Here is a 24209-nt window from a genome sequence, read left to right on the forward strand (position 1 = left end):
GAATTAGAATTGTTGCTCTCCACAAAGATGCCGAGGCTATAAGAAGGTCGGTAACACACTGAAACTGAGTTACAGTACAGTGGCCAGGGTCATACAGAGGTTTTCCAAGACTGGTTCCACTCGGAACAGGCTTCACAGGGGTCAATTCCTTATGCTGTGCATCAGGTGCAGAAGCTGGATAAAAAAAACAGATGCATGAGTGCTGCCAGTATTGCTTTAGATATTGCAGAAGCTGAAGGTCTGATTGTCAGTGCTCAGATCATATGCCGCACACTGCAACAAGTCGGTTTGCATGGCCGTCGTCCCAGAAGAAAGCCTCTTCTGAAGCTGGCTCACAGGAAAGCCCACAAACAGTTTGCTGAAGACAACCTGTCCAAGAGCATGAATTACTGGAAACATGTCCTGTGGTCTTATGAGACTAAGATAAACTTGTTTGGCTCAGATGGTGTCTAGCATGTGTGGCGACACCCTGGTGAAATGTACCAAGAAAAATGTGTTTTGCCTACAGTCAATCATGGTGGGGGTAGCATCATTGTCTCGGGCTGCATGAGTGCTGCTGGTATTGTGGAGCCTGTAAGGCATCCTTAAGTGGAAGGTGAAGAAGCATTATGTGTCTAACATCCAGTAGCTCCATGATGTCATTATGGAGGAGTGGAAGAGGATCCCAGCAACAACCTGGGGAGGTGGTAGCTTAGTGGTTAAGGCATTGGACTTTGTATCTAAAGAACATGCGTTCGAAGGTCATGAGTTCAAGTCCCAGCCACACCAAGCTGACACATAAAAATGTAAGTCTCTCTGGATAAGGGCGTCTGCCAAATGCCATCAATGTAAAAATGCTCTGGTGATTTCCTTGCAGGATTAAGGCAGTGCTAGATAATAATGGTGCTCACACAAAATATTAACAGTTTGGACACAGTTTTAACATGTTCACTTAGGGTGTGCTCACTTTTGTTGCCAGCTATTCTGACAATATTGACTGTATGTTGAGTTATTTTTAGAGCACAGTAAATCTGTACTGCTATACAAGCTGCACACTGACTACTCTAAAATATATCCAAGTTTAATTTCTATAGTACTGTCCATTCAAAACAATATAGAGAAATGGTTGCTGAAATATGAGGGGTGTACTCAGTTTTGTGAGATACTGTATTTATACATTTCTGTGCTCCTAAATGTGTTAACCATAAGAGTGGAAATAGTTAATTAATGGATATTATGGTTAATGAATGGGGATTATCAGTGTGGTGTAATCAAGTTTATTATTTCCTCTTGTTGTTGGTGATACATGTTTCTGTGTTTGACAGATATGATATGTAAGAAATAAAACACTCTGGGGAGTGCTGTTATACTGTTACCACCCCAAAGTTTATTATTTTCTTATAAAAGCACACCCTGAAGTGAAGTGAATCTTCACTATTGAATGTCATGCTTTTTAACTGAATGTCAATGAAACAGTGAACATTCCGCCTTAACACTCTCTTTGTTTCTTTCAAAATAAATGAGACAATAACACAGCTTTTCCTCTAAAGAATCTGGAAACCATGAAATCCTGTGTCATAAAAAAAATCTTCTGTAGCAGAAACTACTGATTACTGATACACGTTGAAGGCTTAATTTATCAGGGTCAGTGATAAATTATCTTTAGATTATGTAGAGCTCTGGCTATAGAACCAATAATGTATTAGAATAAGTGCATTAATATAAACCTGAGATTTGAAGTACAACAGATGCTACTGCCACGTCTATTGTCATAGAAAGTGCAGCATAAACTTCAAACTAGTCAGGTTCAACAGCACTGTGGTATGTAAGGAAAAAATAACCAGTGAGGGATTATGTTTTATAGAAAAGCTGCTTTAGGTGTAAAATAAAGAGTGGTTATGATGATGAGCTTCATATCTGACCTCCTGGACCCAGCTGCACGGATGCTCTATACAGGTTATTTTGGTCCCAAACCACATCTAACTTGCACACCATGACACTGCTGTTCTCTGAAATAAATATCGCCTTTTATTTATCCAAAAACAGACAATAATGTAGGGCAAAAACAATACCAGTATTTAAATACTGATGCTTTAAAGCAAGTATTTTATCCTCAGCTCTAATGTGTCTAGTGGATAGAATGTCCCAAATTCATTAAACATGAAAAAGCTGCTGAAATGAAGACAAAATACATACACTACATGCATCCTGTTAGTAAATAGGCATGGACCATTATTTTGTGGGTCACTTGCATAAATAAGCAGGTCGAGTATCCATTTAGCCTTTAGCCTCACACCTGGAAAATAAATCCACCCTAAAGTATTCCTCATGTGAAGAGTCCTTTGCCTTGTTTCCATGCCCTGTGGCTGTGTAAACCAGCCGTATCCCGCACGTGAGCATGTATTACCCAACATTAAGCACGGTATTTACTCAAGTGTGTCATGTTAGCCCTAAGGCATCTTCTCTTCCCAGATCCTGAATTCTGTACTGGGAAACTTCACCTCCATAAACAAAGATTGACATTCATACATTAAAGGAATACTTCTGCTAAAACAACAACAAAAAACTAGCGTTGCTAATAACGAATGGAAGCTATTTAGGTTTGTTAAGGGTTGTCAGGTCCACATGGCCTTTATTGCAGTGTTAGCCATGTTGGCTATATTTGTATTCCTTTAATGTGCGACCATTTTCGGAGTCACTCTCACCCAATGCCGCATTGCTGCTTCGTGTTGTTGTCGCTATTAGCAACTCGACACGTTAAAGGAAAACGTTGCAGTTTGCTTTTCCAGTAACAGGCTGAGCTCAGTACACTCCCAGGAATCATGACGCACACAGCCAAGGTTCTCCACATGACTCAGGCTAATATGTAAAAGCAAAACCAGATGCCTCATGTGTGAGCGCAAAGTGTAAGGATTTGCTCGCATAACTGCACAGACCAATAACAAACATGACGGGGAAAGAAACCTGATTGTTGCACAGTACAAGTTCAAACAAGTGATATGACAGAGTCTCTGAATATACAAATGTATTTGACGTGTTTTTGCCTTTTATCTTAGTATCATAATGAGGGCAATGATTAATAGTTGGTCACAGGCATAGCAGATGCTGTATTTTTTTTCCCCTTCCAAAGTCATAGAGACAAAGTTCTTGTAAACCAAAGGTGTTAGGACACTGTTGGAGAAGAGCAGTGGGTGTTAAAAGGATTTCCCCAGTTACATGAACAACCTCATTCATTTGCCCCAGGGTTCCTTTGCCCTGACCTGTGGCTCTGACGTGTTTCCTTTCTTTTTGCATTTTATCTGAAAGCCTGAAAGCACACAACAGTGCCCGCTGTTCCAATTCGTTGGATTTCTTTTATATACTCATGTGAAATTTCTTTTGCTTCTTTGTGACCAGGACTTGTCAGATATTCCTGCAGCTCTAGCTGTACGTCTCTTAGCAGCCTTTTAGATACTTTTTTTGATTTGTCCTTTCATCAGTTTTCAAGGGACGTCCAGTTCTTGGTGGTGCTCCATTTTCTGATGGTGGCCTTTACATAACTTTCAGCAATGAGATTATGTACATGCTTTGTAAATTTTTTAGTGGTCCAAGGCTGTAGCACTGGGATGTAATGATGATGTGAAGAAAGTCCTACTGAAACAGCTGATCTTTATTTTGGGGTTAATCAAAATATTAGTATTGCTGATTGAAGTGTGATTGGTTTATTGGAGTATATTTGTAAGGTAAATAACTCAACCAAGTTATTTCTTTTGCTTTATTAAGCTTTCATAGTAATAAATTGCTTTAGTCATTTCTATTTGTCTATTTGAATTGTGTTGCTTGATATAACAAATTAGCAGTGGAAAATAATTTAAAGGGGATTTCCCTTGGTTTCATGTATTTCGTCACCTAACAGGGGTGTATAAACTTTTATATCCACTGTGTATTTAAAGTCATCTACTTTATGCACCTTGTGATGACCTAGAATTCCACTCCCACCTTCCTAGTTAACATCCTACAAATTTCCAGCTCTCTCTTTTTACTAATGGCGAACATTCTGTACCTACCACCTCAGGGGTCCCTAATGACACCCTACTTTTTCCTTCATCTGGCTCTGGTGTCCAGGGCAGCCCATAGAACCATGTGTTAAAAAGTTGTGAAATTTGGCGCTCTGATTGAGGATGGCCATGTGCCTTAGTGCTATCGTCCGGATCAAACCTGGGCCTAATTTGGAAGTGTGTATATGGTCATGACTTTTGAACCGTGTCCAAAATTAAAAGCCTGAAAACTCGGCATTTTCTGGGTCAAGTTCTATGCATAATGCACAACATCTGAAAAGAAAAGCAAGCATCGAAAAAACACTGTTGAGGAACATTTCCAAACGATTGATTTCTGTGGCCAGGGGTTAAAATCAGATTCTCTTGAGGATGATGTACTGCTATGCAATGTGGAAATGTGCACATATTGTGTGCATACTATGGTTATTTACACAAAGTATTTTAGTTTCAACTGCAAACACAATAAATTGTTACTAATACAAGTCAGATAAGTTATTCAGAACAGTTCAGTCGTGACCAGTTGTTCTAAATTGATACAATAAATATCTCTTAGAGAGTCCAGTAAGAAAACGCATGCCAATATACACATACACACAAGTGAGAATAAGCAGTAATTGCAATGGAAATTAAAAAAAATTGATTTCCTAGACATACTTTGACAGTTAACCAAATTTTGTTGCACTGTGACTAAATTGTGAACTAAACTTATAAGTAATGTTTGCCTTGTCATGCTCCACTGATGCTGGCCGATAAGATCAGCTTGCTGTTGTGTCAGATCAGGTGTATATACTTGACTTTGGTTAGTGATGTCACATGTTTCTGTTTTTTTGCCTGCAGGAGGAAGAGTAAAAACCTGGAAAAGGCGGTGGTTCATTTTAACCGACAACTGCCTGTACTACTTTGAGTACACAACGGTTCGTAGGATTCCTTTATTTAGGTTTTACATTTTTTGTAAATGATATGTCCAATTTCTAGCAAAATAGTGCTAGTGGTAATGCGTATGATTGTGTGTATGTGTCACAGGACAAGGAGCCTCGGGGAATCATTCCTCTGGAGAACCTCAGTATCAGAGAGGTGGATGAGCCTAGGAAGCCTGTAAGTGTCTCCTCTCAACCACAGATTTGCCCCAGACCAACATATAAGCAAGATGCTTTATGCTGTCATAAATATTTTGCCATCGTTTTAAAAATGTTAAGTAGTGAAATTTTTGTATTCCTTTGCAGAACTGTTTCGAACTTTACAACCCCAGCCACAAGGGTCAGGTGATCAAAGCGTGTAAGACAGAGGCTGATGGCCGGGTGGTGGAAGGGAACCATGTGGTCTACAGGATATCAGCCCCTACACCAGAAGAGAAAGAGGAGTGGATCAAATCTATAAAGTAAGGTTGACTGGCAGAGTAAAAGGGGGTTTCCTTTTGCACCATACTTGTCATAGGTTTTTCCTGGCAGAACCAGTGAGGGGATTAGTCTGTGCCTATAGCACTGTGGTGGAGAGATGGAGCTCCAGCAGACCCAGCTCTCAAATGGCATCCGTTTCATCTAATGAACTTTAGTGTATTATTTTCTCCTAAGCAGAGGAGCAGCTCATCTTAACAGGATTTTTGGGCCGTGAAAACTGGAGCGCTGTTTGTAGGACACATCTCTGCTGTTCAGGGCGGTTTAATGTGCATGAGGACGCTGTTTAAACAGCTGGCAGAATACAAAAAATAAACAAAAAATAAAGCACACTTCACCTGATTTGATTCCAACTCACAGCAATCAGAGGGGCGGTGGGTTAACTTCAGAAACCATAGAAACCTAACTAGGTCAGAGAACAAACCTTTCTCTGTATGCAGTTAAAGCACGGATTTGTAAAAAAATGTGCCAGTATTTCCATATCAAAGATGCTGAAGCCTCCGCTTCCCCTCCTTTTTTCCCCCATAATTGATGGCTTCCCTTTTGATGTTTCCTCAGAGCCAGCATCAGCAGGGATCCCTTCTACGACATGTTGGCTACCAGGAAACGCCGCATCGCCAACAAAAAGTGACGAGCGACTCGTCTCCATACCTGGGGCTTGTGATGTCATCGATGTAGGACTTTGTCACAGTGTCCGATTCTCCACGATTTGAAACCCGCCATCCCTTAATTCGCGATGTTCCACCTCCGTATATTGGAGCAAAATACGGCCACCGTTGCTTCCCCTGCACTTTGCACAGATGTCATCGTGTGCACATGGACAGCACATGTGAGAGTCCAGGGGATTACGGACTGATGCGATTCAATCATTAAATCCTATTGTGTTCTGACCTTGGTCTATCCCAAGTCACTAAAGCAACACTTTTCTCATGTGATTAGTAAGAGCAGAAAGCTGAAGCCAGTTAGGATTATGGAAATAAACCAGCATTGAGTAGCTGTTCTATTTATTATCAAGTAAACTCAAGCTCTTAGTGGAAAGTGTTTCTATAAAGACCAATGAGAGCTGAGGCATACTCCAACCATCTACACATTATATTCTACATTGTCCATGCAGCTTGAACTGACAAACTATTATCTCACTATGGTGCTGAATTAATAAATCTGTGCAATTTGTTTAAGAAAAATCTGCATAAAAAGCTTGAATGGTTTATAATATAAATGTGGGAATGCAATTTAACACATGGCAGTCTTAAAGTCAGCTGGACTGATTTCTTTCATTTGTCGACAGTACAAGAAGAAATACAGGTTGTTTTTGTTTGTTTGTTTGTTTGTTTTTGCATCTTTTTGCTTTCTCTGTAAATGGGATGGTGCCAGTGAGTTAAAGCTTTCTGTTTAGCATTTAGAAAAGATCGTTAAGAAATATCACAGGGCTAAGGCCTCTATTAAGGAAGTGTATGACTGAAGTTATTAAGGCATAAATGTAACACAGATGTTCGGTTTTATGGAGTTTTTTTTTTTTTTTTATTGGTTTCGACCCTGGGGGCCTCTAGCCACATGTGTCATTCTACTCAGTGTAAAAAAGTGCTGATCTGGGATCAGTTTTTTACTCTTGATTATAATTATGTGGAAAAGAGTGATCCTAGATCAGGTCTTCACTCTGAGACTCTCGATGTAGACGTTTGACAATGTATTGATGTGTTGTGAATGTTTATCCCTGTTTAAAGCTACAACTTTGCTTGCCTTTATGTTCCCTTCACAAACATAAGTGAATATCTTTTTATATTTATTTTCTCTGTGAAATGTTTGACCTGTAATTGCTGATACTATGGACTTAAGTTATGTGTATATATTGTAAACAACTGTCTTCTTTTGTGTGTGTGTGTGTGTGTGTGTGTGTGTGTGTGTGTATGTATGAGTTTCTGCTTTTAAATCACAACAGCTTCAGTTTGGGATATTCCTTTTGGCAATTTCAGATTGTCATCATCTCATGTAATTCTGTATTATTATTATTATTATTATTATTATTATTATTATTATTATATGTTTTTGTAAAATAAGAGCTCTAGCCCAGGGTGGAATATTATATTCAGCTGCCTTGTGAAGCTATACATTAATTTTTATATGACTGTAAAAGCTATTGGTCATTACCATAAAACATTCATAAAGCTTTAATCCTGAATCTGATGGCGTGTTCACGTTCATTTTGCACATCAGTCAACAGATTTCATCTCGTGATGGGAGAAACCTATAGTGGTTAGTAGTAGAAATGTCTTGGAATATGTACAATATAAACAATAAACAGTAAGAGTAGTAAAGTTGCTGTAGAACTAATTAAAATAGTATGAAATTTAGTTTCAAAAACCAAGAATCATTTTTTTTTGCCAGAACTAACAGACTACAACAACTACAGTTTTACATTTTAATATATACTAACAAAAAAATACAAAGACCACAAATATATTCAAATACAGTGCCTTTCAAAACACCTTTTTTTTTTTTTAAACGTATGTTGTAGGTAAAAGGCAAGAACACAAGAAGAAAGATCTGTTGACAGTTGAGTACAAATTTGACATTTTTGGCTCCAACAGAAGAACTTAGCATGTAAGCAGAGAACAGGAAAGATGATGATGTTAGCAGATTACCTCACACTCACAGTTAAACATAGAAATGTAAGCTTAATTTGGTCTGGACTGCGGCGAACTGGAACCAACTTCGCCATTCAACAAGGTAACGACTCGAAGCACATGTCTAAGCTCTGTAAGTGTTATTTAGTGGGCAAGCAGTCGGTGATATCCTGCCCAGTCCCTGCACCTAAATTCTATTAAAGTGCTCTTGGATGAACTGGATTGCAAGGTCAAAAAGAAATATCCAAACAAACATTTGCAAAAAAATTGTAAAGTTTCTGAAAAATTCTTTTCAAAAAATGTAAGTATTTTAATTGCACGCATTGCTTTACTACAATAAATAGTGTAACATGTTTGTTTCATATTAATCTCCTTATTTACCAAAACAAAATTCCTTAAAATATAATAATTAATGGAATTAAGCTATAAATCTATTAATTTACACATTTTTTTTTACAAAAAATTTAGTTTTTTCAATGAACACAGAAGAAATGGCATTCTAATAAATGAGTATATGCTGGTTTCTGCAGTGGCTCAGCTGTCATTATGCTACTGGAAGATAGAGTGCATATTTAAGAGAAAAGAAAAAAACATATTTAGAGATTGGTATGATTTGTTTCGGAGGATGTAAGCAATGTAGTGCAACACTTCAGAGGCACACCGACCGAACAATCTTGTGCCATTCCTTAGCATATATTTAACCGAGTTTATGTTTCAAAGGATGCTAAGTGACTGATGTGGTATGAGTTTAACTTACTTAGGCCATATAATCTCGAGTGTGCTGGGTCCCATCTGACTTCTTTTTAAGTTTCCTAAAGACACATGTCCTCCTGGTTTAAGAGATGTTCAGCCATTAACAAGGAAACTATTAAATGTAGTAGTTTATTAAGCGATGTATATGGTGTGTCTGATCACCAGGTACAATGTAGCTTTTTTTCTACAGTTATTGTGTTAAACACTTTTGTGTTCACTTAATTCACACCTAAACCACTTTTTCTATAACTTTTTCAGGATCTCATGTTGCTAAATTATACATTTTTCTCAACTGGTCATTGACATGTATCAAAATAACTTCCACTACTGCTTCTGAGATTCCTTTTATTTCACTTTTCCTCATTTTGCTTTCTGAGTTTGCGACTCTTTGAATGTCCTGCTTTTTTTTAGAAAAGAATTTGTGTGTGTCACTAAATAGTGTAATGGTAATACGCTTTTACATTTTTAAGTCATGCCTGGGATGACTTAAAGGTTTGTAAATACAGCTAGAATGTTTAGTTCGGTGTAGACTAAGAAAAGATTTGCACACAACTTTATTAAATCCCAGGATTACCTTTTCTAATGTTTTAATTAGATGTTTCTGTTGTTCTTTTATCTCTGCACAGATCATACACAAGTGCAATTTAACAGATTTTTCACACAGACTTATTATGAAGGAGAGCAGATGGAACTGGAAAGCGAATGCAGACACCATACCAGACTGCAGCTGTTCCTGATTACCACCCACAGGTTGGGGTGTCAGGTACATTGTAATGAAGCTTGTCCTTATTATATTTATATTGTTGTTTAACATGAAATATCTTCACTACATGCGTCAATGATCAGTTATAAATAAAGACAGTCATTGTGGTTGGTTAGAAATTCTGGCACTAAGCGCATGTCAGCAGTTTCATTTTTCTGCCCCCTGCTGGTGAACAAAACAAAACCGCTATATCAAACCCCAGAGTTTAAGGAGATTATAACATGTCTCTAACTTTCTGATGTTTCTACATTATTATATAATAAAGAATGTCCCAAATGACTTCCATCTATCCACCCAATCAGCCAGCTATTTATCACCTGTCTGCCTTCACATCCATCCATCTGTCTATGTTTAGCAGAGTGAGGAGGAGACTTGTTCATACTCAGGGCTCTTGTGCAGGGCTGGGTAGCCGCTGTTCATCTGGAGCGAGGCCTCACTGGAGATGTCTGAGGGACTGTGGCAGTGCTGCAGGAACTGAGTAGAGTGCTCAGAGCAGTTGCTGAGACGGGGACGGTAGAAGTTCGTATGGGGCCTGTACAGCTCTTCAGCTGTATAGCGCTTAGTGAACAGGTAGACCGACATAACGCCAGCACTCTGAACAGAAAAGTACAAACATGTAATATTAAGCAATATATATTATAATAAACTTCACAGAAGTCCAGATAAATAATTTAATCCTTATGACATGAGGAAAAAACCTTGAGCAGATTCAAAACCCATTATGTGGTGTCTGAAACCATAGTACTGCCACTAGTGTGTTTAAAATCTTTACTATACTGAGTATATGGAATGTATATGAGAAGACATATTAACTAGCATTGAGCAACATTAGAAATTCCCATTAAACATTAGAAATAACGTTTGCTGGACATAAAATAAAAAAATGTATTATGACTTAAATGTCATTATTTTGTAATGCAGCAATCAATGAAAAATCATCTAGAAAAGGCAAAGAGTACAGGAATGGTGCAGAAATGTACCTCTGTCAATAGGAAAGAGATCACAGCAAAAGCAAAAGACCAGCCGTATTTGTAGTTGAAATAAGTCTCATCAGTTTTACTTCGGTTCAGTAGCTCGTCATTTATGCTGAAGATGTAAAGAACGAGACCCACCACCAGAGAGAGACCTGACAGGAAGACAGATAGACAAAGTAGTACATGACAACGATATGAAGAAGACCAAGTAATAGAGAACTATAAAGTACCTGAAAGGATAAAGAAGATTCCAGAAGCGAAGGCCAGTATGGTGCGGTGAGGCCGAATGTGTCCGATGTTACTGAGCACGAAGCCGATGAACATGAAAAAGAGGCTGACCAGGGGGAAAGGGGTGGCTGTGCGAATCATCTCTGTATGAAAGGGGGTATTTTCGTAAATACAAACGAAAATACAGTACACCCCTCACACTTCAGCAACCATTTTAGTATATCTTCTTAAAGGACAATACTATAGAAATGAAACTTCATATTTTAGTTAATGTGCAGTTTGTGTTACAGTACAGATTTACTGTCCTCTAAAAATAATTCAACATACAGCCATTATTGGAACATCACAACAAACATGAGTAAGTAAACATGTCAAAACTGTGTCAAAACTGTGTCCAAACTGTCAATATTTTGTGTGAGCACCATTGTTATCCAGCACTGCCTTAATCCTCCTGGGTATGGAATTCACTAGAGATGCACAGATTGTTGCTAAAATCCTCTTTGACTCCTCCATAATGACATCACGGATCTGCTGGATGTTAGACCAGTGGTGGGCCGTCAGGGCAAGCAAAGCCTTCTCTGCTGGCTTAATTAATTTCAGAAGCACTGACCTACATTTACAACCTAAATTCTAATATTTATTCCATGAAATTGTATTAATTTATTCCCAACAGTTTATTCTCTTAATTTCTCTTGGCTTCACTGCTTCCAGTACGTGCATGTGGATGTTAAGATTTTTTTGTCCAATCAGAATTCAGCCTCTATGTGCTGCCATGTTAATCTAATCTGCCCAGAGCCTTCAAAGTCTGTACTACTGGCATTTTTGCCTTAGTCTCTATAAAAAAATTAACCTGTTTCTTTAACCAATCAGATTTCATATTCTCCTCACAGAATAGCATCAGCATTTTTCCATCCTCTGATTGGTAGCTTGTCTTTTGAAAGGGTTTGTTCGCCACTTCCAGACCAGTGAATACGAGCGGTACCACTGGATTACAGCCTCTGAGGAGTGGTGCAAATTATGAGTCTGCATCTCTGGTGAGTAGGTTGTATTTTATTTACATTTTTATGTTTTTGTCATGTTATTAGACAAATATCGATTCTGAACTGCCCCAGATGATGTAGGTGCACAGTTGCAGTTGTAGTGTAGAGGTTTGGAGCTTGCTTTAGTAAAATGGTATTCACCCTCCATACGCAAAATGCCCCTCTCTCTGTAATTCCTTTCTGTTCCACCGATGTCTCACAACTATATAATAGCTGCAGGAAAGAGTAAATTTTTATATATTCACTCACCACAAGAGGGAACTATCTGCACATCAGACTGCTATAATTGTCAGTACTACCACAAAGATGTCTCTCTGTTAAACCCCTATACATACCAAACAAATTAAAGACCACAGCTTTTTTTATGATGTAGTATTTTCTTAATCATGCATCAAAATTATTACAGTGTTAGTCAGCTATTTTGCTTTAACTATATAAAATGACTGTAATATGTCTTTTGTCCTGTGTTCTGTCTTTGTCTAATGTGTATTTAGTTGCACAGTGTTTACTTATGCTATTTACATCTTTTTTTACCCAGGGGGATTCTGTGGAAACAAAACTAACCGACAGCTAACTAACACTCCATCATTTTCACCTTCAGCTTCCTCAGCAAGGCAGTTGTCATCTTGGCGGCGTGTTTGGGGTCGTTTTTATGTTGGAAAACTGCTGATTGGCCCAGTTTCTGAAGGAAGGGCATCATGTTCTGCTTCATGTTCAGCTAAGCTCAGCCAGAAATGTTAGGAAAACACAGAACCCCACACAAGCCCTGAGAACATGTCAAACTTTGCAAAGACAGTACCCCAAGCTCAGAACTAAACAGAGAAAACTGGAACTCGCCCTACATTTCACATGCGGCTTATTAATCACTGTAGATGACACAATGATGATGGTGTTAAGGATGTGAATGTAACACAGATTTAAACATATAAGCCCCAAAGGGGGTTTACAATTAGCATGGGTTTCACTCTGTACTGCATCTGGATCACTGAAAAAATACAATTTAAGCCATAAAAGTAAATAGGAGGCTATGGATGGCATATATGAATGTATATTTATTTATCTATTAGTTGTTCTTAAAGGAGAAGGATAGTTTCTCTAGACTTATTTATTGTATAAGGTAGTGCTGCAGGCATGCACAATGGCAGGTTTTTGTGATGGATAGATTGTCTCTAAGCACCTCTAATGTGCAATAATTCTACAAATAAGATGACTTTTTTTTTGGAGAATACTTAGCATAAATAACTTACAATAAACTAGTTGCATAAACATCCACACACGTAAACTATTACTTTACTGAAGCAACTTGAATTTTTTTTTTTTATACCATTTATTTTTTCTGGGTAATTCTAGATTTACCAAATTAAAAAAATCTCCTGTGCTCAGCCTGCATTACATCACCCTATTTTGTTGGATTTAGATAGATTCTTATGTGTATTCAGAGCTAGACTCTGGCCTGGTCATTCAGACATTGCTTCATTGGTTGAATGTATGCTTTGGACCACTCTTGCGCTGAATTTTGTTTTTCATCTTCAGCTTACTGGGGGGTAGGGTTTTGCACTAAAACCTGGTATTTGTAACTATTCATATATATCCTATGAGAAATATATAATATATAGAAAAATAGCCCTAAAGCACATTGCTGCCACCACCACACTGCAGTCCTTTAAGTGATATGCTTTTTTTCTGAGCCAAACATACCTTCCGGAATAATTTAACCTTTTGGAATTGGTCTCGTCAGACTATGACACACAGTTTGGGGTGATTTAGTTGCGCTTAGATGTTTTTTTGTTTTTTTTTTGTGAGAAAGGGCTTCTGCCTAGACCCCCTGCCCAGACATGTGAGGAATATAAGATTATTCAATTACTTTATGTACTGAGTAATCAGTACTTGTCAGATACTCCTGCCGATTTTTTAATGTTGCTGTAAGTATCTTGGCAGCCTCCCTGGGAAGAGTTTTGTCTTTTTATACATTTTGTAAAGACGTCCTGTTCTTGGTGACGTCACTGTGATGATTCATGTTTTCTATTTGCTGAGGATGGCCTTTATGGTGGTGCATATTTTGGAAATTGTTTTATATCCCTCTCCTGATCAATTTATTTTGACATATAAGAGCTCTTACATACTTTGGAAACTCTTTGTGGACAATTACTTCAGCAACAGTATAATTCATTCTAAACACAGCCACATCCACAACTATAAGAAGTGCTCCCTAAAATGTTCTTGATTGTTTTTCTAATTGTTTATATGTTGTAACTTTACACTGAGGGTAGAAAAATGACGACATGATTTATATTGGTTTAATTTTTTGTGTCACATGGGTGTGTAGACTTAAATAGACTTATACATATTATATATCCATTGTACTGATTGATTGTAATAATTAGGCCAGACAGAATGCAGTTAGTACATATATAATGGGCTGAGAGCATAGTAACCCTTTCCATACATCCAGCCAGATACTGTACGTGGCTATAAAAAGACAGAAAAGGCACTTACTCAGGACGCTGACTGTAGATTCACTGGTCAGTTGCACAGTCATAGGCATGAGATACTCTATAGTGAAGCAGCGACCGACCTCCTCTCCTAGTAGAGATTGAAAATGAGAGAAAAAAGGAGGGATCATATGAGAATGTCAAGCACTGACTCATTGACACACACACATTTTAAATGCATCTGGATTTGCAGGATCATGATGCACAAAAATGCACTCAGGGTCATCACATGGAGACTACATTCACAAGTATATTGTTTTTTTTTTTTATGAATAGCTATAGATGGCAAATTGTACACACAGCCTATGAGAGTCAGATCAGTTTAATAGTACTGCTCAGCTAACCTATAAAACACATTTATAACTGATCACTGATGTCATTACAGAAAAACAGAATGATATTTCTGATATTTACTTGACACACTCCAGTATCTAGATGCAATCTTAATTTTTTTTAAACTCAGTGAGCAAAAAGAATTACATCCCCCACCTGACAGGAAGCAGAGTCTCCACAGGCCAGAATGTAGGCATGTGTGGATGTTGGTGCTCTGGTTGAAGGGCAGGATTATCCCTTCCTCTAGGTAGAGCCAGTAATCAGTGCTAACAGCTATGCCCAGCAGTCCCAGGCCACACACTGCAAACACGCTGCTTAGCAGGGTCAGCGCTTTCCTGCCACAGACACTCATACCAGCAGCCTCCTGCAGGCACAGAAAACACCATAGCAAAAACACTAGACAACTATGACAATCATATACACACACATGGCCATGCGACCAAGAAAATGCAACTATTATATTTGCAAATAATACATCCTCCCTAATTGTTTGTAGCCTGATATTCTCACTCTTTTACTTCACCTTTTGTCATTTTTTTCCTTTGTTTCCTGGTTACTTATTGTCCTGACACTGTACATTCTGTACCGATCATTGGATGAGACACCAGTCATTCAAGATATACAGGAAGTATGAAATCTTATAACTTTGTTTTTTGTACATGTGTAAAGTTCTTCGTTTAACTATTTTTATTTCAATTAGTGCACCTTTAAATATTAGAAAGTAACAGAAGTAAACATTGGTGAAATGGAACAAGGAGAAAATGGAATTAATTCAAATCTACTTTGAAGAAGGACATTTATATGCAGTGATGTAGGAGATGCTGCAATATATCATGACATAAAGGTTAGTTTGTACACTTTTACACATACATGTGACAAAATGACAAGTGTTTCGTCCAATGATCTGTAAGTTTTCCATTCACAAACTATACCTACCTTTTCTGGTTTGTCTGAATTGTTGTGTTTTCGGATTTGTTATTTTGCTTTCAGATTTGTTAGTTTTCTAGTTTGTTAATTTGTTTTCTGATTTGTTAATGTGTTTTGCACTTCTTGGCCACCGTACATTAGGGACAAACTTATAATTATAAAGAACAATCTTTTTCATTCTTCATTACTGCATTATCTGTCCTCCCTCTCTTTTACACACATGTACTCTGTCTTACTCCTACTGACTTTCATTCCCCTTCTCTCCAGCGTGTACCTCCAACTCTCCAGGCTCTTCTCAACCTGCTCCCTACTCTCACCACAAACAAAAATATCATCCGCAAACATCATAGTCCATGAAGACTCCTGTCTGACCTCGTCCATCAACCTGTCCATCACCACTGCAAACAGGAAAGGGTTTAGAGCCGATCCTTGATGCAGTCCAACCTCCACCTTGCAACCGAATGAAAGGGAGGGCAGTGGAGTGGTGCAGTTGCAGGGAGAAGAGGTGGAGAAGGTGTAAGAGTTTAAGTACCATGGATTAACAGTGCAAAGTAATGGAGAGTGTGTTAGAGAAGTGAAGAAAAGAGTGCAGGCAGGGTGGAGTGGGTGGAGAAGAGTGGCAGGAGTGATTTGTGATGGAAGAGTGTCTGCAAGAGTGAAAGGGAAAGTTTATAGGACTGTGGTGAGACCTGCGATGTTGTATGGATTAGAGACAGTGGCATTGACTAAAAGACAGGAGGTGGAGCTGGAGGTAGATGGAAGATGCTGAGATTTTCACTGGGAGTGACGACGATGGACAGAATTAGAAATGAGTTTATTAGAGGGACAGCGCATGTAGGACGTTTTGGGGATGAAGTGAGAGAGGTCTGATTAAAATGGTTTGGACATGTGCAGAGGAGGGACACGGGGTAAATTCAGTAGGAGAATGCTGAGGATGGAGCCACTAGGGTGGAGGAAAAGAGGAAAACCAAGGTGATGAAGGAAGACATGCAGGTAGTTGGTGTGAAAGAGGCAGATGTAAAGGACAGGGGGGTATGGAGACAGATGATCCGCTGGGGCGACCCCTAATGGGAGCAGCCAAAAGAAGAAGAAAAAGATTATCTTACCGCATTATCTTTGTAAAGCTGCTTTGAGACAATGTCCATTGAAATAAATTGAATTAAAATAAATATTTGACAGCCATTCCTCTGCCATTGTGACTAATGTGTATGTGGCCAGTTGTGATATATTAGTCAAACTCCAATGACTCTTAATAACAGATGTAGTTCTATATTGAACAAAAGATTTACCATTATAAAGTGATTTTTTTTTTAACCATGTCATTTATGATTTGCTTTTGTAAAGCAAAAACAAGCCTAGATGATAACTAGCACAGACTGCTCTTTCTTGTCACATATGAATGCCCAATAACTGGCAGAGAAATTCGATACAATGGGATATATCAAATACTGATGTTTGAAGACTGTGCTATTTTCAGTGTTGCACAGATGCAGATGCTGATGAACTTTGTAGTGTTTCTATTTACATAAATTGAGTGAAGGCTCAGCAAGCTATTATGAAACAATACACATACACATGCATCTTCACACATAAACAAACAGAAAGTAGGGGAAATAATGTGCTCATTTACTTCTTACAGCATATTTGCTAAGTCACATCTAAAGATGGCGGAAGAAAGTGTTGCCTCTGTACTTCCTATAACATACAGTATATGCTTCCCTGTATGGATAAAATCCAAAATCTAGTGGAACATCTTCCAAAGAGTGGGGGTTATTATAACAGCAAATTAAGCATCCATATTTGTCCCATGTTGATTTGAGTATTAAAAACTTAAATAGTATTAATTTAAGGTACATTTACAGATAAACAGATAAAAATGTGCAATTAATTTGCAAATAAGCACGAGTTAACTCATGACAATGATCCGATTAATCGCATTGCAATATTTTTATTGATTGACAGCCCTAATATTTATACAAATAGAAAATTATTAACTCAGTATGAGTGAGATTCATGAGTCGAAGGATTCAGTGGATTCTTAGGTTTCAGAGAGCCCCCTCTAGTGGAAGGACTATAGCAAATATTCTTCTTATATTTGCAAACACTCATCATACCATCTGCTGGCAAGAAGTTATGTATATGTTTTTGAAATTATGCCATTGATAATTCTTCACTTTCATTCATTTATATTTTTCCCTGAAGAGTTGCCACAACACTTTGTTTAATTTCAGGTTTACCATAGCACCAGCTGAGAAATATTCGGCTTCCACTCATGAGACTTAAGACAAAGCAAGGCCAAGTTACTCAGCTAACCCAAGCACTAAATACAAACTGTAAATTACACTATTCAGCTTTTCAAAGTTGTTGTTAGCAAGAAATTGTAACAAAAGTAGCTGACTGAGTTGTTCAGGAAACTTCCTACATGGTCAGAAAAACAAGAGACAGTTTTGCTGGTCATATATGTGCCCTGACTGATCCATCTAAACCGTGGGATCAGAGGATGTGAGTGGGATTCATAAGTCTAAGGATTCAGTGAGTGCCCTCTAGTGGAATTCCATAGCAAAAGCAGGCAGAATCTCTACTGACTCAAGTGACTCAAGGGAATCCTGAGACTCGGATCCGTAAACTGATTCAAATTTATGATCTCTAGTACAGAGTGACAGTCGTTTAAAAATTAAAACCAACAAAATACTGTGGTTTTGTGAGTGGTTCAATAATTTCATACACCAAAATGTAATTTAAGTGCTTAATAGAACCCTTTTCACTGATGAAGCTTGTTTTTTTATTCATCGGGGTGCATAAACATGCCCAATTCTCATCAGTGGAGCACAGAAAATCTACATGCTTTTCACAAGGATCCACTGAATTTATTGAAAACACAATAAACTTAGAATGTTACTGTTCTGAAATTCTGTATCTGTTCATAGGCCAACTTAAAATGAGTGAAATACTTAACAGTTATTTCCAACAAGATGGTGCTAACACACATATGGCTTTCATTTAAATGGCACCACTTGAAGACATCTTTGGTGATCACATAATTTTAAAGGGTCTCTGACCTTCACGGTCGCCAGACCTGGCTTTTACTTCTGGGGTGCAACAAAAGGAGTGAAAGCAGTGTAAAAAAAAAAACTGCTCTGTAAGAAAAAATAATATAAATAAAAAAAATCCTCAACAGAGTTTTAGGCTGATTTATTTTAAGTTTGTAATCTAGCGCACCAGTGTAGATTTTTTCATTGCGAGAGACTCAAAGCACTTTTGTACATCGCTCTGGACAAGGGCGTCTGCTAAATGGCACAAATGTAAATGTAAATGTAAACATGTCTTTGCCAATATGACTAAACAAGTTGAATTATGCATTCAACAACAGATACAACATTTTAAAGGTAAAGGTGAATGAGGATGATCCACTGTGGCGACTCCTAATGGGAGCAGCCAAAAGAAGAAGAAGAATGTAAAGGTGAATGATTTTATGATTTTAATAAATGAATAACTAGATGAGTAAGAATAATAATGAGTTTCATTAAACTAATATTTTCCCATAACCTGCTCTACTACTACGGCTACTGCGGAGGGATTTTTCGAAACCACTGTATATAAATTACGTACATTTCTAAATCAGTGATAGCTGCCACCCCAGAACTGCCAGACACATGCTCACTCTGCTGCCGGCCAAATACTGACCGCTACCTTAAGTGAGTGATGCAGCAGAGCTTTAATATATTATTAAGTCTGACTCTAATCTCCTCATCTGTATAAAGAGCATGTGCTTATTATCACCCAACTGGGTCTCTATTGTACCTTCGAACCTGATGTTTGTTGAACTGAACTGTATCAAACTCACAAACACACTCACTCAACTGTGTGTTACTGAACTGTTACAACCTTAACTCAAACACACACTCAATACTCGTTTAAATTCATACACATCCATGTCTCCAGTACCGTGAATATATTATATTATAGTCATATTATACTGTTTACATGCTGTTTTGCACCTCTTGATTGCTGCTCTTGCTGTTTTTGCACAACATTGTTTATGTTTACAAATACACTTTGTTTATATTTCCATATAGTACATTGTAACATATGCAGTAGGTGTACTGGTCGGCATTTTAATGTGTTTTGTGTATATGTCGCTCACTGTCCTGTATTGTCTTTTGTCTTGCATTCGGTTGCACACAATGCACTTTATAAGTTGTGTTATGTAGCTCTATGTTGTGTTATGTAGCTCTATGTTGTGTTATGTAGCTCTATGTTGTGTGTTGTGTGATGAAGTTCTATGTTGTTTTATGTAGCACCAGGGTTCTGGATAAATGTCTCATTTCACTGTGTACTGCGTCAGCTATATATGGTTGAAGTGACAATAAATGCTTCTTGACTTGACTCCACTTTTAAAATTTTCATTAATATGGTGTTGCACAAAATTGTTTTTAGAAACAAACTGCAAAACATGACTCGTGCTTGCAGTACTAGCACATTTAATAGAATACAGGATGTTTTTATTCTACAATCATTTTAGACATGATTCTAGTGCTTCACTTGGTGAAAATGATCTGCTCAGATATTTAATTGTAAATGGAAATGAGGATTTGTGGGTCTGTGCCAAACAGCGAAAAAAGACTGTGAAAATGTGCTCGCATTAGTGGATGATTCATGTCAGTATGCCGGCGGTAGGAGTAGGAGGAACCTTTTCAATGATCCCTGACTGAAAGCTTTGACTAATCTACACATTCAGGTGACCTGTAAGTGATGAATCATTCCTGTTTCTCCAAGGATCTGCCTATGTATCTCTCCGTCTCAAATCTCGCACACTTCCTTTCTTTTTTCTTTCTTCACGGGTAATTTGATTCTCAGGCTCACTTGTTGCAGTCAAATGAAATGTCAGCAGTCACAGTCAACCACAAGTTACCAGGATAATAATGTTAATAATGAACAGAAGACACTATATAGCTTTTTCAATAAAAAAATTCATACAGAATTTAATACACTTAATAATTATCACACATAGTCATTTTTTTCCATCAAGAATACTCATTTGTAGCAACACAAGCAAGCACCTATAGATTTGGGAAGATGGGAAAATGGATATAATTTCATTTAACCATTTATAATGAATATACAATAATGTAGATTGTTTTCCTTTAAGTAAAAAAAAAAAGGTTTCATACCAAATGTAAGAGCAGTAAAATATAAGCCTGTTCTTACTTCTGTGCACAGCATTGTGATGGTCATTACCTCGAGAAAGATGAGGAGAATATGGATTGTCGAGTTCCTCAGTAAATAAGTGTGTAGCAGTCCAGCAGATTTTCGACTCGGTTGTTATGCTTGAATTGAATTCAGAAATGAAATAAAAACAGAATGCAGCTGAGGATACTAACTCAGGAGTGCGTCCTCCTTCCTCTTCACCAACTGCGTCCTCCTTCCTCTTCTCCAACTGCTCACAGATGCTGGAGCGCCTCTTTGCGCGCGCGTAAAGACGCGTCCAAAACTGATGCTCACTATTCGGTTCACTATTCGGATACGTGGTTTGAGACGAAGCCTCGATGCTTTAAAGCAGTAGTCATATTACAAAACTCCTCCCACAGCCACTTATATGTGTTTTCCCCAAACTCTTCCTCCAAAATGTATATTTTACTTCTTACTATGATCCACCACCCAAATAATATTTGCTTAGTGTGGTTCTATGTTGGTACCTTTTTCAAGGTTTTACTTATAGGTGCATTTAATCAAGTGGATGTAGATTTTATATTCATGCAAACTTATTTTTCAATAGAATTTTATTCAATAACATAACACAATTCACCTTCACGTTTTTACACAGTCACTGTTACTACCCTATGGTTATTCTGTTATTTCTATAAATAAAAACCAAAACCAAAAATAACAAAACACAAAAAAAATTGTCTATAAGAAGGGGCTACATTATAGCTTGAACATATTTTATATAATATAAGTATTTAGCATCTTCCTAGATCTGATCGACCAGCAATGGTTTGTTAGTACGGAAATTTAAAAAAAGATCAAGGCATTATTACCTTAACATTTATTAATATACAGTGTCTTCAACCATGAAAATAAGAAGATACGTTTAAAAAGCTTGGTAGTTATAATCAGAGAAGGAAAAATATCTTTTCATACTCAATCATTGACCTGAATCAACTGATTATCTGATTTGAATCTATTTATGTGCATATATTCTTTCATTTTTAAAATTGGACATTATTGGAGAGGTTGAAACCTCAACAGCTGAAAACTTATATATTTCTAACATTCTTAATGTGAGATAAAGCCTCAATGCTTTAAAGACCATTCCAATAAAATGCTTCCCACAGCCAAACCTAATAGGGCTGACTGCTCTGAAAGGTTATACTGTACAGCCACTCATATATTGAACTTAAATATATTTCAGTGTAGCCAATGTGCAGCTTGTATAGCAGTACAAATGTAGTGTCCTCTTAAAATTACTAAACATACAGCCATTCATTTCAAAATAACTGGCAACAAAAAGTGCTTACACACAACGTGATAACAGCTGTACATCATTTAACCCTGCAAAGCCAAATATCCTATTCATTCTGTTCGTTTTTGTCTGCTTGACAAAATATAAATTTGTGTATCTTGTATTAGCAGTTCAAATTTGGTGCTTTGAGTACAATTCTCCCATACTGACCACTGGCTGTTCAACATTCAATTCATTTTTTCAATTCATTTTTATTTGTATAGTGCTTTTAACAATGAACATTGTCTCAAAGCAGCTTTACACAGATAATGTGGTGATTAAAAGTGAATATGTTCTTTGGCATGGCACCTCATGTGTGGTGACGCCCTGGTAAGGAGTACCAAGAAAATTGTGTCTTGGTGGTGGTAGCATCATGGTCTGGGGCTGCATGAGCTGCATGTCCTGCTGGTATTGGGCATTCAATGAGGGAAACATGGATTCCAACATGTACTGTGACATTCTGAAGCAAAACATGATGCCCTCCCTTCAGAAACTGGACCAAAAGGCAGTTTTCTAACATAACAACGACCCCAAACACACCACCAAGATGACAATTGCCCTGCTGAAGAAGCTGGAGGTGATCGAATGGCCAAGTATGTCTCCAGAACTAAACCCAATTGAGCACCTGTGGGGCATTCTCAAGGGAAAGGTGGAGAATCATCATGTGTCTAAGGTCCAGCAGATCCGTGATGTCATTATGGAGGAGTGGAAGAGCATCCCAGCAACAAACTGTGCAGCTCTGGTGAATTCCAGGAGGATTAAGGCAGTGCTGGATAACAATGGTGCTTACACAAAATAATGACACTTTGGACACAGTGACGTGTTTACTTATGGTGTTCTTACTTTTGTTGTCAGTTATTTGACAATAATTACTGTATGTTGAGTAATAAAGTAAATCTGTACTGATTTACAAGCTGCACACTGATTACTCTAAAGTGTATGCAATTTCTATAGTACTGTCCCTTGAGAACATATAACAAAATAGTTGTTGAAATGTTAGTGATGTACTCACTTTTGTGATTATACTGTATGTTTTTCCCCAAACTCTTCCTACAAAATTAAAATTTCACTTCTTACTAATAAAGTGGCTGAATGAGCACAAACCCACACAGATGCACACTTCTACATATTGTTGAAGGTCTTCTCAGAAGAGTGAAGGCTAACTTAGAAGAAATAAATAGGAATATATTCATAACCATGGTTTACAACTAGCACATAGGTTGTGATAGTTAGATGTCCACATAATTTTGGTCATATTATGTATTAAACATTGGACTGATTAAGTGTTTTGGCATTCCTGAATATGCAATTTATCTTGTCCTAAATGCTGACAAATATTTGTCTGTAAGTCTGCACTAGATAAATGTTGTTCACAGTGAGGTTAATTGATATAATTGTAAAATAGATTGACTGATAAAAAGCTGCAGGAAAGCAGTGGTGGACTGGGTAACATTGCTGCTTCATACAGTAGCTCCAAAATCCCAGATTTGACAGTGAGTTCTATTTTATGCATCCATGGAGTTACACATTTTTCTATGTTCACTTGGGTTTTCTGCTGGGTCTCTGGTTTCACCCCCTGATACCCACAAATCATGGCTGAAGTCTTATCCAGGGTGTCTTCCCACCTCAGGCCCAGTGTTCCACAGATAGGCTTCAGATCCATAATATGCCCAATACATCCAGAAGAGGTCATTGCTTTTTTGTAGGGCACCATCTACGCATGTACACACACATCCACTCACAAGACAACGTAGCATAGACATTCCACCTACTGGAATGTCTATGCTACGTTGTCTTGTGAGTGGATGTTGGTGGATGTTGGTGTTGGTCCCTTTGTTAAAGATACATACTGGCGAACAAACTTATCTAACCCATAAGTGTATTTCAGTATCTAATCAAGTGGATACATAACTATAGTTATGTAACATAATAATATAACATAACAATATAACATAACATAACATAATACAATGCACCTTTACTTATTTACATGGTCACAGAGTATTAAAAAAATGTTAATTGTATATGATTTATCTATAAGGAATGGCTACATTATAGCTTAAATCATATTTTTCATTATATGAGTCAGTTGCATCCTCCTAGATTTAATCTACCAAAAATGGTTTGGTAGTACAGAAGTGAAAAAAAAAAAGGATCAAGACA

The 24209-nt window shown here is 37.6% G+C and overlaps 2 protein-coding genes across 3 annotated transcripts in view; one reads left to right on the plus strand and one right to left on the minus strand.

Moving 5' to 3' along the window:
* Window positions 1-7589, plus strand: part of LOC124397136 (cytohesin-3) — a 36759-nt gene extending 29170 nt beyond the window's left edge. For both annotated transcript variants that reach the window (XM_046866652.1, XM_046866651.1), the window contains exons 10-13: window positions 4854-4930; window positions 5040-5111; window positions 5240-5394; window positions 5969-7589. In XM_046866652.1, the coding sequence (XP_046722608.1) occupies window positions 4854-4930; window positions 5040-5111; window positions 5240-5394; window positions 5969-6041 (377 nt within the window). In that variant the 3' untranslated portion in view covers window positions 6042-7589. The remainder of the gene's footprint in view (window positions 1-4853; window positions 4931-5039; window positions 5112-5239; window positions 5395-5968) is intronic.
* Window positions 7590-7848: 259 nt separating this feature from the next.
* On the minus strand, window positions 7849-20957 carry cacng5b (calcium channel, voltage-dependent, gamma subunit 5b). The gene is made up of 6 exons (XM_046866653.1): window positions 20783-20957; window positions 14774-14981; window positions 14289-14375; window positions 10755-10895; window positions 10531-10676; window positions 7849-10144 (listed from the first exon to the last, which is right to left on the minus strand). Exons 2-6 carry the CDS (start codon window positions 14967-14969, stop codon window positions 9902-9904), a joined length of 813 nt encoding a protein of 270 aa, XP_046722609.1. The 5' UTR covers window positions 14970-14981; window positions 20783-20957; the 3' UTR covers window positions 7849-9901.
* Between the last annotated feature and the right edge of the window lie 3252 nt (window positions 20958-24209).

This window comes from Silurus meridionalis, chromosome 14 (genome assembly GCF_014805685.1).
Source record: "Silurus meridionalis isolate SWU-2019-XX chromosome 14, ASM1480568v1, whole genome shotgun sequence".
Classification (NCBI taxonomy): Eukaryota; Metazoa; Chordata; class Actinopteri; order Siluriformes; family Siluridae; genus Silurus; species Silurus meridionalis.

Excerpts from the sequence above, each read along its gene's own strand:
- cacng5b (XM_046866653.1), bottom strand. The coding sequence starts at position 14,969 with ATGAGTGTCTGTGGCAGGAAAGCGCTGACCCTGCTAAGCAGCGTGTTT. Across the intron at positions 10,677-10,754 it reads AATCTTCTTTATCCTTTCAG|GTCTCTCTCTGGTGGTGGGT; the intron begins GTACTTTATAGT and ends TCTTCCTGTCAG. Across the intron at positions 10,145-10,530 it reads TCTCTTTCCTATTGACAGAG|AGTGCTGGCGTTATGTCGGT; the intron begins GTACATTTCTGC and ends TTTTCTGTTCAG.